The 13,591-nt window shown below is 42.2% G+C and overlaps 1 protein-coding gene across 4 annotated transcripts; it reads left to right on the top strand.

Annotated features, from left to right (window-relative positions):
• The first annotated feature begins 2,270 nt into the window (after window positions 1-2,270).
• LOC311146764 (homeobox and leucine zipper protein Homez-like) lies at window positions 2,271-9,280 on the top strand. 4 transcript variants are annotated; one of them, XM_084183343.1, is made up of 3 exons: window positions 2,271-2,402; window positions 4,408-4,563; window positions 4,790-9,280. In XM_084183343.1, exon 3 carries the CDS (start codon window positions 4,818-4,820, stop codon window positions 6,900-6,902), a length of 2,085 nt encoding a protein of 694 aa, XP_084039469.1. In that variant the 5' UTR covers window positions 2,271-2,402; window positions 4,408-4,563; window positions 4,790-4,817; the 3' UTR covers window positions 6,903-9,280. The 4 variants fall into 4 exon arrangements, with proteins under 4 accessions (XP_084039469.1, XP_084039467.1, XP_084039468.1 ...); XM_084183341.1 differs by having other exon boundaries at window positions 2,277-2,692; XM_084183342.1 differs by having other exon boundaries at window positions 2,304-2,692; window positions 4,408-4,558.
• Window positions 9,281-13,591: the final 4,311 nt, after the last annotated feature.

The raw sequence follows: 13,591 nt of genomic DNA, 5'->3' as shown, positions 1-13,591 counted from the left end.
GTCACGCCCTGGCTCTGGGGACTATGTTATGTTGAGCCAGGGTGTGTAAGTCTATGTTTGTATATCTATGTTGGCCTGAGTGACTCCCAATCAGAGGCAACGAGTGTCAGCTGGTTGTCTCTGATTGGGAGCCATATTTAACTATCGGTCTTTCCACTTTGTGTTGTGGTTTCTTGTTCCGTTAAGGTTTGTTGCTGTAACCAAGGACGTCACGTTTCGTTGTTTTGATCGTGTGATCATTCGTATAATAAAGATGTTTGCTTTCAACGCTGCGCCTTGGTCCTCCTCTCTCGTAGACGAACGTGACAGTTCCTTAACAGCTTCTACTACCAAGCCATAAGACTGCTATTAATCAAATGGCCACCTGGACTATTTACATTGACACCCTGTTTATTATCCATGCAGTCACTTTACCCCTACCTACATGTACAAATTATCTCGACTAACCTTTACACCCGCACATTGACTCGGTACTGCTCCCCTGTATATAGCCTCGGTATTGTTATTTTATTGTGTTAATTTAAAAAACGAAAATTTAGTTAATATTTTCTTAACTCTATTTCTTGAAATGCATTGTCGGTTAAGGGCTTGTAGTAAGCATTTCACGGTAAGGTCTACACCTGTTGTATTTGGCGCATGTGACAAATAAGATTGGATTTGATTTGATTTGATATATGGGCATATACACTACATGACCAAGAGTATGTGGACACCTGCTCGTCAAACATCTCATTCCAAAATCATGCATTAATATGGAGTTGGTTCCCCCTTTGCTGCTATAAAAGCAGTATTTCCACTAGATGTTGGAAAATTGCTGCAGGGACTTGCTTCCATTCAGCCACAAGAGCATTAGTGAGGTCAGGCACTGATGTTGGGCGATTAGACCTGGCGTTCCAATTCATCCCAAAGGTGTTCGATGGGGTTGAGGTCAGGGCTCTGAGCAGGCCTGTCAAGGTCTTATACATCGAGCTCGACAAACAATTTCTGTATGGACCTCGCTTTGTGTATGGGGGCGTTGTCATGCTGAAACAGGAAAGGGCCTTCCCCAAACCGTTGCCCCAAAGTTGGAAGCACAGAATCGTCTAGAATGCCATTGTATGTTGTACCGTTAAGGTTTCCCTTCACTGAAACTAAGGAGCCTAGCACGGACCACGAAAAACAGCCCCAGACCATTATTCCTCTTCCACCAAACTTTACAGTTGGCACTATGCATTGGGGCAGGTAGTGTTCTCCTGGCATCCGCCAAACCCAGATTCTTCCGTCGGAGTGCCAGATTGTGAATCGTGATTCATCACTCCAGAGAACGCGTTTCCACTGCTCCAGAGTCCAATGGAGGCGAGCTTTACACCACTCCAGCCGACACTTGGCATTGTGCATGGTGATCTTTGGCTTATGTGTGGCTGCTCGGCCATGGAAACACATTTCATTAAGCTCCCGGTGAACAGTTATTGTGCTTACGTTGCTTCCAGAGGCACTTTGGAACTCAGTAGTGAGTGTTGCAACCGAGGACAGATTATTTTTACGTGCTACGCCCTTCAGCCCTTGGCGGTCCCGTTCTGTGAGCTTGTGTGGCCTACCACTTCGCGGCCGAGCCGTTGTTGCTCCTAGACGTTTCCACTTCACAATAACAGCACTTACAGTTGACTCGGGCTGCTCTAGTAGCACAAATAATTTGACAAACTGACTTGTTGGAAAGGTGGCATACTATGAATGTGCCCCGTTGAAAGTGACTGCGCTCTTCAGTAAGGCCATTCTACTGCCAATGTTTGTCAATGGAGATTGCATGGCTGTGTGCTCGATATTATACACCTGTCAGCAACGGGTGTGGCTGAAATAGCCAAACCCACTAATTTGAAGGGGTGTCCACACATTTTTGTATATATAGTGTATGTTTCCACCATATATGTCCATATAAAACATATAAGTAATATACATCTATTACTTTTCATAAAGTACGATGGCCGCATCCCCCTAGGGCAAGGTTTTTATTTGAGGACAAAACGCTCCACTGTTGGTCATTGAGTCAAATAATGCTTATGTGACAAAGTAGATTATTATAAAACGTTGTATATGTAAATGTAGTCTGCACTCACTGGAGTCTGGAAACACTTTCTAAAAATATATATTTACATAACCTTACAAACATGGCGATTGCAGTTCCCATAAGTGTGTTTTGGCATCTGGAAGAGTTATTTTGCTGACCAGTCGTTTACAAGCGCCTCCTTTATCCAAGCCTAGTCCTGATTTGCATAGAATACCACACCCTCTCTACCGTCACTCAGGAGATGGTGGGCCTGTGAGAGTTTCTGGTCCTCGTCGCCTCGTTTTGGCAGGACAGGGGAACACTAGGATTTTCAGAACTAAAGCAACAACTGACCGAGAGGGGTACAGTAAGGAAACAGGTTCAACCAATTGATTATTCACTTCTAACGGTTTATCATATCAAGTATCAGTTTGGGTCTTAACTTGAGATATAACAAAGTTCTAGAATTGTTTCGCGTCATTGTATCTGAAACGAGAACCCGTTTGAGGTTCGACCGATAGATAAAGCGACAGGGTGAGACAGACTGTATTGTTTCCCGGTGTTGTCTCCAACTTCAGCCATTAACAGTGTTAACAAAAGCGAAGATTGGGATAATTTGTTTTTACTTTATCCAACGCCAGAGAACAAAGGGGGTAATACATGATTCCGGTAAGTTTGTTTTTTTGTTATTACTGAAGCGTGTCGGGGTGAGTGCGCCTGTGCAGTCTGACCATTTGAGCTAGTACGCCACAAAGGATCAAGATATCTATTGCAACTTGTGAGTTGTTCAGCATTGTATACTGTCTTGATGTTACATTTGTAACAATGTCAAAATGATGAGGGCTGGTTAGGCTACTATTAGCAAAGCGTCGGAGAGCTTTCTCTGTCGTTGGCAACATTAGTTTTTTGTCACGGGCTACTAGTTTGCTCGTTCACTGATTGGCCCACATCATTTTGGTGATATAAATGTATAATTTCCGAGATCCAAAGAGTTCCAAGCACAGTCATTGGTTGCAACAGAACGCAGCAGGATACATTTAGTTCCCTAATCTGGGTTCCGAGATTAGATAGCCCAGCCCCTGACCAGGGCCGGTGCCAGAACGAATCAGTTGGACGGGTATTTGATTTCAGTAGGCGGGCCCGTTTTTATCAATGGGTGTTATAGTAAATGGGTGTCACAATAAAGAACATAGGCAGCTCCTGAGTTTCAAATGTGTGCAAGCTTACAATGTATCCTTATATATTTGCGTGCCAGTTATGAGTATTTTTATATGCACATTTTAGTGGAAAAGTTCCATTTCAATAATAACCTTTTGGTTTCTCAAAAGTATTGTCATGTGGTTAATCATAGAAATCTGAATGAATTAAAATGATACAAATCAAAAAGTTAAAATTAAACTAATGCAAGAGCACCAGCCTTTGCCATATGGACACATTCATTGGCAGCTAAAGAAATTAGGCATGGAACTCTGAGATAGGCCTATTGCTGCATTGGCCTATAGGCTATCACTTCCATAGTGAACTAAGTAAAATACATAAGCCTAAAGTCAATAAATAATAACAGTAGAAAATATCCTGATACATTCAGGTTATTTTAATCACATGAATCTCTCTATTACGTCTGTCTGCCTCTCTTTCTTTGTCTTGATTTCTGGTCATTTAGCAGATGCTCTTATCCAGAGTGACTTACAGGAGCAATTAGGGTTAAGTGCATTGCTCAAGGGCACATCGACAGACTTTTCACCTAGTCGACTCAGGAATTCAAACCAGCGACCTTTCAGTTACTGGCCCTATGCTCTTAATCGCTAGGTTTCCTGCCATTAGTGCCAGGCTAGGACATCCACACTGTGGCCCTCCAGGACCAGGGGGAAAAAAGGATAGAGCTTTAGTATGGGACATTGGATTCAATCCAAACTTTGTAACTGTATTTGTCAGGGGGAAATTACCATGTCAAGCCAAGTGTATTTGTCATGTGCACATGATACACATGGTGTACACACCACAGTACAATGAAATGTTTACTTGCAGGTTCCCTCTCAATAATGCTACAACAAAAGGAATATAAGAAATACAAAATATGCACCTGTTGCATTCCATACAGTTTTCTCTGTGAATTGACAATTAACTTAATTTATGCTTTTGGTCAGATAAGGGCAAAAGTTGTACATAAATTCCTCCTCTAATAGCCAGTCTCAAGTTTGCCTTTTGAATAAAGTCAATTGTCCTCTGCCATAGCTGTTTTATTGCTGTTTTCAAATACAGATTATATTATAAAACATCTTCCTCTATGAATGACAATTTTTATATATTTTTATATTTTGTCATGTATGAATCACCTACACATTGAAAATGTCAAATGTTCAATCTCTTTTCTCTTTCCATAGGTGTTTCCGTTGTGACTCACTGCCTCTGTGGGGGGGGGTCTAACTTGATTCTCAGAGGACAGAGCTCTTTGAAAAGTTGATGTGATTATACTTTACTGTGGATATATTCTCACATTCCTACTGCCAAAAGGACCAACTGCACGGACAACCGGTAAAGTATGTTAAAATATATATTTTTTAACATTCTTGCTTGTAGAGGTCGTGAGAGGACACTTTCCTGATTCAAATGCTACTTTCTGCCCGACAGGCAAGCGATCTACCTGTTGGAGACCCCTGGACTAGACATTGGCAACCTCCAGTGTGATTTCTCAAATGTTTTATTAGTGTGATAATCAATTTGAGCACAATGTTATTGATATCTTTATTGTCTTATCTCTACTAGACTGGAGTGACGTGCAGTGACATCACCGATGGCAACACACGTTGACCGTAACAGAAGAATAGGCCTGGAGGTGAACATGAAGGAGTCATTCCAGGGTGATGTCACAAGGACAGTGCGTGAAGGAAAGCATGCCTCCCCGCGTTCCTCCAAGACTGCACACCACCAGATCACCAATGGAAAGAGCCATCTATCCTTTGACCACAATGCAACAAACAGTGATGCAGGCAAGGTCAGAGATGGTGGTGTTAGTTTCAGCACCAACCACAACTCTGTGGTGTGCCTGCCTTTAGTCTCTGAGGGCCTGAAGCTAGTATGGACACAGTCAAATCAGACATGTGAGCTTGACACCATCCAAGAGCTGGTCCAGGCATTCAATGTGTTCCCATACCCAACATCTCGTGAGGTGAATGCCTTGGCACGGCTCTGTGCCCTGCCTCTGGACAAAGTCAAGGTCTGGTTTATGGTGCAGAGAATCAAATACGGCATCAGCTGGGCCTCAGAGGAGATTGAGGAGACGCGTTGCAAGCTGGCCGGACCTGAGTGGACTAACGACTATGCAAATGAGAAGGAGGAGATAAAGATGAGGAATAAGAGGAAGGAGTGTGGGGAGATATTTGTGGAAGCAGAGGACAAAGATCAAATTAATAATGGTCTTCACTCTTCCCTGCTCCACTTAAGAAAACAAGCCAGACATGAGACTCCAGAACACTGCAAACCAGCCTCCACAATCCGACATTTCAGTTCCTCTCTCCCACCCCCTCAGGATTCATACTACTACCGCCCTCCTGTGGACATGCCAGAAACTACCGCAACAGATGCTTCCCTGAGCCTCTCTGAGACCTCACTTGGCTCCCCACAGCAACAACAACGCGGACGCTACAAAAAAACCAAAGCTCAGCTTGCAGTCCTTCGCAGCAGCTTCCTGCGGGAAAACTGGCCTGCAGAGACAGAGCTCCGATGCCTGCAGGAGGAAACGGGCCTGAGCCGCAATGACATCCGCAAGTGGTTCAGCGACAGCCGGTACCAGCTTAGAAATGGGCGCGGACTGCTTAGAACATCCATGGTCTACCCTCAGCTCACCATAGGAGAAGCAAAGAATGATTCTCAGCAACTTCAGTCCCTTCCACTTGTAGCTCACAGGCCTCGGGATCAGGAAAATGGTATTGAAGTGCAGGGAGGGGCTCAAGGGAAGGGAGCTCGCAGCAACGGGGTGAAAGAGTCACACTTCTTCCAGAACTTCCTGTCCAACAGCCTGGAGACATTTGGGGAGGGAGCAGTGGAGGCGGAGGAGGACGAGGTTGCGGAGGAAGCCTCTGTTCACACTGAGACTGTTGAGGCTGTGGTGAAAAAAGAAAGGCCCCTACAGTTGATTAGGGGCAGCAAAGACCCAGAGATTAAACAACCACCATCAGCCGTTACCATCTGCGCTTCCTCCTCCCCCTCTCATTCTACCACCCCTCCCCCTTCGACTGCTGCCCCCCCTATTAAGCGTAGTTCCACTAGCACCAGCAACCTGCAGAAGTCTGCTCGCTCAGCCAAAGCCTCACTCACAGCCCTGTCTCTCTCCAGTCCTCCCTCATCCTGGTCTCCTCTTACACCCGCTGGCCGACCACGGAAGACAAAGGAACAACTGGATATACTAAAGGAGCACTTCCTGCGCTGCCAGTGGCCTAAAAGTGAGGACTACACCCAGCTGGTAGAACTCACTGGCTTGCCCCGTGCAGACATCATCCAGTGGTTTGGGGATACGCGCTATGCTGTTAAAAATGGCCAGCTACGATGGGTGCAGGGGGTCCGTGACAAATTCCTGGCTGAACTAGCCACACAGCAAAATGGCAGTGGAGTAACTGGTGGAAACGGTTCCAGTGGGATCCCCCGGGTTATGGGTAGCCGCAAACGTAAGTCTCAAGTGAATGGCGCCACAGCAACATCCACTGCAGATTCCCCGGACATCAATCCGCTGGTGGTTTACCATCGCTTGACAGGGGTTCTTCATGAGAAAGACCTTGATGCCCTTTGCAAAAAGTCACGAATGAGCTACCAGCAGGTGCGAGACTGGTTTGCATCTCAGAAGAGCAAGGTAATTGACCCAGAGACCAATGTTACTGATTGAGATGAGGAACTTGTGGGCGGATAAGGGTTGGAAATCAGCAGTATGTCTGGTTTATAGAGGACAAGACTGATCATGTCTTACGCAGAACAATGAAGCTCATCAGTTACAAAAACCTTTCATATTGACTTTGCTTTAATGTGAGCAGGTGTGACTCTTAAATGCTTACAGTTGTCATAGTATAAGCACAGATCTGGTGACTGTGCTGAATTATTGCTGCATTCAGTTTTTTGTTTTCTCATAAGTTTGGTCTTGAAGGCCTGCTTGTGCTGCCTACCTGCTATAGATAGGACAGTACCTAGTGCACTGGTTCAATTCCCCCACCCCCCTTATTTTCCTTGTTTTGTTTGTTTGTGTTATGATAAAATGTGTAGTCCAGTATTGTAGCAACATATAATTAACTGGATATAAAGTATGTATTGGTTGGAGCTCCTTAGGTAGTGTAGTTCTGCATTTTTCAGAAGTGAAACTGCACTAGGGTAAAGACACTGACTAATTACTGAAAGTAGTAAACATTCCTTTACAACCTACAATTCCTTTTCACTAGATGAACAAACTGGACATTAACACTTTATCCTTCTAAATAGACATGTTGCACTTGAATTTTTTAACCCTGACATTTTAGCTGCCATAATGTTCATTAAATGTATTCCTTTTTATAAAAGTTTGAATTCCTATTAAAATTGTTACGTAGCTTGCACTGACCTGCAGATGTTTTAAAGTAAAGTTCAATGTCCACGCAGACCACACAAGTTTAAAACATATTTTGATCAACTGAATTGCACTATTTATCCTGTAAAATCCTGTATTTTATGGCCTCTGCTCACCTGTCTCAAAATGAATGATGTTCTGAAGGGCTGCAATGTAGGCTTATTTTATCACTGTGTGTGCAGTTTTTTCCCCCTTGTTGATGCCCCAGATTGGTGGGGGCAGAGTATTCTGCCTATATCAAGCATTTGTGTGAGCAGAATGATTAGGGGCACAGAAGTCACTGGAATTATGTAATCCAACCAAATTCAAAGTTCAGCAGAGAAGAGACTGAGGCATAGAAGTAATAGCTTGTCTTAATCCACTATAATCCAAAGCAATAACTAGTGTTTTGTGTAGGCCGTTTCCTATGCCTCAGAGATGGAAAAAACAACATGCAAATGTGTCAAATTCAAATAGGTATACTGTAAAGTATTTAATCAACGTTTTCTAGTGTAAACGTTTTTTCTGTTAGCTATGAGAAGATTACAATGAAAGTACAAGAATGCTAAAGGAGAAATGTTAATGTCTTGTTACACTAGTCTCTGTTGCAGCCTTCAGTTGTAGTTGTAAACTTACGTTTTTTTTTACATTTGTACTACACTGGACAGATGGCACTCATTTCATAAATTAATGTATGTTCAATTTCAAATTTGCGTCACTAGAAATACATTTTAAAAAAAAACATTTGCAATTGTGTGAATGTTTTCTTGTTTGTGTGAAAACTGGTTAGAGGGAGACCTTTAATTCCCAGAACTTTCTTAGATGGGGGTCAGCTTTTCCATCACAGATGCTGCAGAAAGACGTAAGAACTATGCCAAAATACTTAGTTGTCTTTTGGCTTAATGTTATGTTAGAACACATACTGAAATCGATCTGAATTTATAAATTGGATCTCTGTTTTGTCACTGGAATTGAAATTAAATTTAGTCAATGTGGATCACTTGCCATTTCTGAAAGGATTTGCAGTGATGACCCAGTCAAGAACTGGAATTGGATCATGTTAGTCAGATTCTCAGACCTGAGAATGGAGAAGAGAGGTCTGCTCAGTCGAACTACTACACTTTCAATGATGCACTGTGGAAATCAACTGATATTCATTAATTCTTACCGGATGGGAGTGTTGTTAATGGTGTGTGTCCCATGAGAGGAGAGATAAAAACGACATGCTGACTGCAGGAATGTCCACCAGAGCTGTTGGCAGGTAATTTAATGTTCATTTCTCTACCATAATCCGCCTCAAATGTCGTTTTATAGAATTTGGCAGTACGTCCAACTGGTCTCACAACCGCAGACCATGTGTATGGTGTCGTGTGGGCGAGCGGTTTGCTGATGTCAACATTGTGAACAGAGTGCCCCATGGTGGCGGTGGGGTTATGGTATGGGCAGGCATAAGCGACAGATAACGAACACAATTGCATTTTATCGATGGCAATTTGAATGCACAAAAATACCTTGAAGAGAACCTGAGGCCCATTGTGAGGCCAGTTTGTTTTTTAAGGTATCCGTAACCGACAGATGCATATCTGTATTCCCAGTCGTGAAATCCATAGATTAAGGCCTAATTTATTTATTTCAATTGACTGATTTCCTCATATGAACTGTAACTCAATAAAATCTTTGAAATTGTTGCATGTTGCGTTTATATTTTTGTTCAGTATACAATGGCACAGTTTGGTAATTTGTTTACGGTTAGAAATTATACAATTTGGACATGGCAATGTGTGAAAATAAAAATGGTTGTTGAAGACCATAAGAACCCCTTTCCCTCCCCTGATCCCAGGTCCCCATACAGTTGACCATCCCAACCCCTCCTAGCTGTCACTATGTAGACTGTTGAATTATTTCTGTGACGTCTTTAAAAAATGTTTGGCATGTAAATGTGGCCAAAATGTATTTTTTTTATGAGATCAAGTAATCTGGTGTGTACCACTCACTGAAGCTACCACACTTGTGTAGAGAGTTCAGGCTGGAGATTGATGTGGCAGAACCAGGCGGAGTCTGGGAGCAGGCGAGATTGAGACCATAAGCAAAGGCACTACTGGAGGAAAGAGTTAGTCAGCTGCAGAAGAATGTCAAGACAGAGGACGGACATGAAACCCGCTTCAGCAAAGAAGGAATGCAAACTCACTGCAAGGGTGAGTCTAGGGTTTCTGTCTCTGAACCTCCCCTGGGATTCAGCAGAGCCTGGGTGTCTGAAACAGTTATTGACGGGTGAAAACATCTCTGAATTGAATAAATTGAGACAATATAGGACATTGTTTGACAGACTGTTTTGTTAGTACACATACAGATATATGATCTTAATTGTAGCCAGTTTGCTACAGCATGAAAATAATCAACAGGAAATAGGAATGATATGGATTATAATTAATCAAGTCTGAAATTTGAAAGTGGAAAGTGTCAGATGTCAGAAGCCTTTTTAAACCTCAATTACACTACAAGTTTTACATTTCCTGCTTTGAAGAAAAGTTATCCTGCAACAGGGTGATCAAATTAAGATCCTACATCTGTACATGGCTGTCTGCAACCATATTAATATATTCTACCTAACAGGATGTGAATGAGGGGTGACTGTAAGAGTAAGGATAGATACAGAAAGTTACACACCGTTGCTCATCATCTGAGGTTTAAAATGGAATTTCCCCATGGGGATTCATTTCAATTGTATTGTCATGTTAAGATCTCTAAGATGCCTCTGACCACAACCCATCAGTGTTCATCATTACCTGGGGAGGTGACAGCCACTGGTAGAGACATACTTTGGCACTGCTGAGGAAACAGATCACAGTTGTCAGTAAACACTTTGAGCTCATGAGCTAATACGGACAGCATATTGAAAAGCAATATGTGATAAATAGTAGAGATGTATACCCATTTGTTTATAATTGTCCTGGTGATGCCTGTGAAAAGAGGGGAAAGTCTCAAATGAGTATTGTGACAGCTATAAAGCAGTGGCTCCCAAACGGAGCCCCCCCCCCCAAATATATATATATATATATATATATATATATATATATATATATATATCACTTGCCATTTCTGAAAGGATTTGCAGTGATGACCCAGTCAAGAACTGGTATTGGATCATGTTAGTCAGATTCTCAGACCTGAGAATGGAGGAGAGAGGTCTGCTCAGTCGAACTACTACACTTTCAATGATGCACTGTGGAAATCAACTGATAATCATTCATTCTTACCGGATGGGAGTGTTGTTAATGGTGTGTGTCCCATGAGAGGAGAGATAAAAACGACAAACATTTCAGTCCCACATTTGACAGTTTGATGTTCAAAGTGATTTACAGAAAAATAAAGTATTGTTCCTTGAATGAACAACCATGGCATGCTAAGACAATTTTGTGCCAATCTTTTACATGCACCTGTATGCAAATGTCACTGTTGTGTATTCTATTGCCCCCACGGTTGACCAGGCTCTTTCGGGAGCTTCAAAGCCTTTGTTGAACTGAAATTGGTACTTAATGCAGGTAAAACCAAGTATATGTTATTCTCCATAAAGATGTATCTAATGATTTATGCATTTGTACATTGGATGGTGCCCTCATTGATCGTGTCCCAGCTTATAAATATCTGTATATCTGGATTGACAAAAATATATCTTCAAAAAGCATGTTGATGAGTTAGTTAAGAAATTAAGAATTAAAATAGTATTATTTTATAGAAATAGGTCATGCCTTTCATTAAATAGCGGAAAACAAATCCAGTCGACATTCATACCAGTTATAGACTATGGCAATATTTTCTATATGAGTGCGATACGCTTAAATACAGGCGATAGGTTCAGTACACATCACTGCATTCTGTATTAGTTAAATCCAAAGTTAAATCTAGAATCGGCTTCCTATTTCGCAACAAAGCCTCCTTCACTCATGCTGCCAAACATGCCCTCGTAAAACTGACTATCCTACCGATCCTTGACTTCGGCGATGTCATTTACAAAATAGCCTCCAACACTCTACTCAGCAAATTGGATGTAGTCTATCACAGTGCCATCCGTTTTGTCTCCAAAGCCCCATACACTATCCACCACTGTGACCTGTACGCTCTTGTTGGCTGGTCCTCACTACATGTTCGTCGTCAAACCCACTGGCTCCAGGCCATCTATAAATCACTGCTAGGCAAATCCCCGCCTTATCTTAGCTCATTGGTCACCATAGCAGCACCCACCCGTAGTCTGCGCTCCAGCAGGTATATCTCACTGGTCATTCCCAAAGCCAACACCTCCTTTGGCCGCCATTCCTTCCAGTTCTCTGCTGCCAATGACTGGAACGAATTGCAAAAATCTCTGAAGCTGGAGACTCTTATCTCCCTCACTAACTTTAAGCATCAGTTGTCAGAGCACCTTACCGATCACTGCACCTGTACACAGCCCATCTGAAATTAGCCCACCCAACTACCTCATCCCTATATTGTTATTTATTTTGCTCTTTTGCACCCCAGTATCTCTATTTGCACATAATCTCTTGCACATCTAGCATTCCAGTGTTAATACTAATTGTAATTATTTTGCACTATAGCCTATTTATTGCCTTACCTCCATAACTTGCTACATTTGCACACACTGTATATATATTTTCTGTTGTATTTTTTGACTTTATGTTTTTTACCCCATATGTAACTCTGTGTTGTTGTTTTTATCGCACTGCTATGCTTTATCTTGGCCAGGTCGCAGTTGTAAATGAGAACTGGTTCTCAACTGGCTTACCTGGTTAAATAAAATAAAATAAAAATTAAAAAGTAGGCTGGCCCTCTTTTAAGTTTCGTAGATCGATGCATTGCACTCATTTTGTTAATATAGCCCTCCTGCATAAACTTGCTCCGTACCTTACTTCATTAACTTAGACGTACGAGATACCAGACCAGTGCCTGTATTCCCAATAGCGATGGAATTTAGGCTTACGAGTGTTAACGATGCATCTTTCCATCAACAGCCGAAGATGTAACATGCATTTCCCAAAACACCATGGAGAGAAAATGGTCGCTATGTGCGTAGTTGGAGCATGTGTCGATACTGATAGGATCGAAAGAAAGGAAACACTGCTCTCGGATTAGCTTCTCCATTAAAATATTTCCTTAACATTAGAATTGTTTCACAATACTGACGATGGATCAGTTCCTCGAGAGATATTACGGACGGCTGCAAATATTGAGGCGGCTTATTCGAATGCTTACGCAATAAAAATGCACTAAATCACAGATTTGGCACATCATTGGACGTCAGGCTACACATGAAATATGTTAAGACAGTAGCAAAATAGAACTCGATTGAACATGAAATGCATTTCAATATGATTGAAATAGGCGTATAGCGTACGGTTTATATTTTAATGCAGTCAGTGTTCATTTGAAGCATCTTTTTATGTATCAATTGCAAAGACAGGCAACTTCATATTTGTCGTCAACTTCGTTCTGAAGTTTTCGCAGTCACAGAGAGATGGATAAACTGATGTTATGTTTAGTGGAGATCTGTGTATAAAGTGACGCAGGAGGGCAAAAAAGCATTAACCACGCACGTCGCTGTTGGAGTGGTCTGAGGCAGCGGTTAGATGTGTTTAAGTGCAACAGCTCGGAGATTTAAAGATGCTCCTATGAAGGGTTCAACAATGAACTCCGTCTTAAGATGCTCTTGGGAAACCGGGCACAGAGCTGGCTAACTGGAGATCCTTTGATCCACTGAGTTGGGTAAATTTGCCTTCAGATTTTCGCACCTTACTTGTGGAATAATCTTCACGGCACTAAAATTGGCAATTCAAAAGGCTGATTGAGGACCTTTACTGAAGAACGTGTTGGTTTACTATGACTGTATATTGCGTATACAGGGCTCATCTACAGTATAAAAGAGACCTTGGTCAGTCAAGGTTAAATAACTGAAAGCCATAGGGCAGACTGAGCAAGTGAATGCCTAGAACTGGAGCTATGTTAGTTAT

Source organism: Coregonus lavaretus, assembly GCF_964263955.1.
Source record: "Coregonus lavaretus genome assembly, chromosome: 19".
Classification (NCBI taxonomy): Eukaryota; Metazoa; Chordata; class Actinopteri; order Salmoniformes; family Salmonidae; genus Coregonus; species Coregonus lavaretus.
The sequence above is the reverse complement of the archived record's forward strand: the minus strand, read 5'-3'. Positions and strand labels throughout refer to the sequence as shown.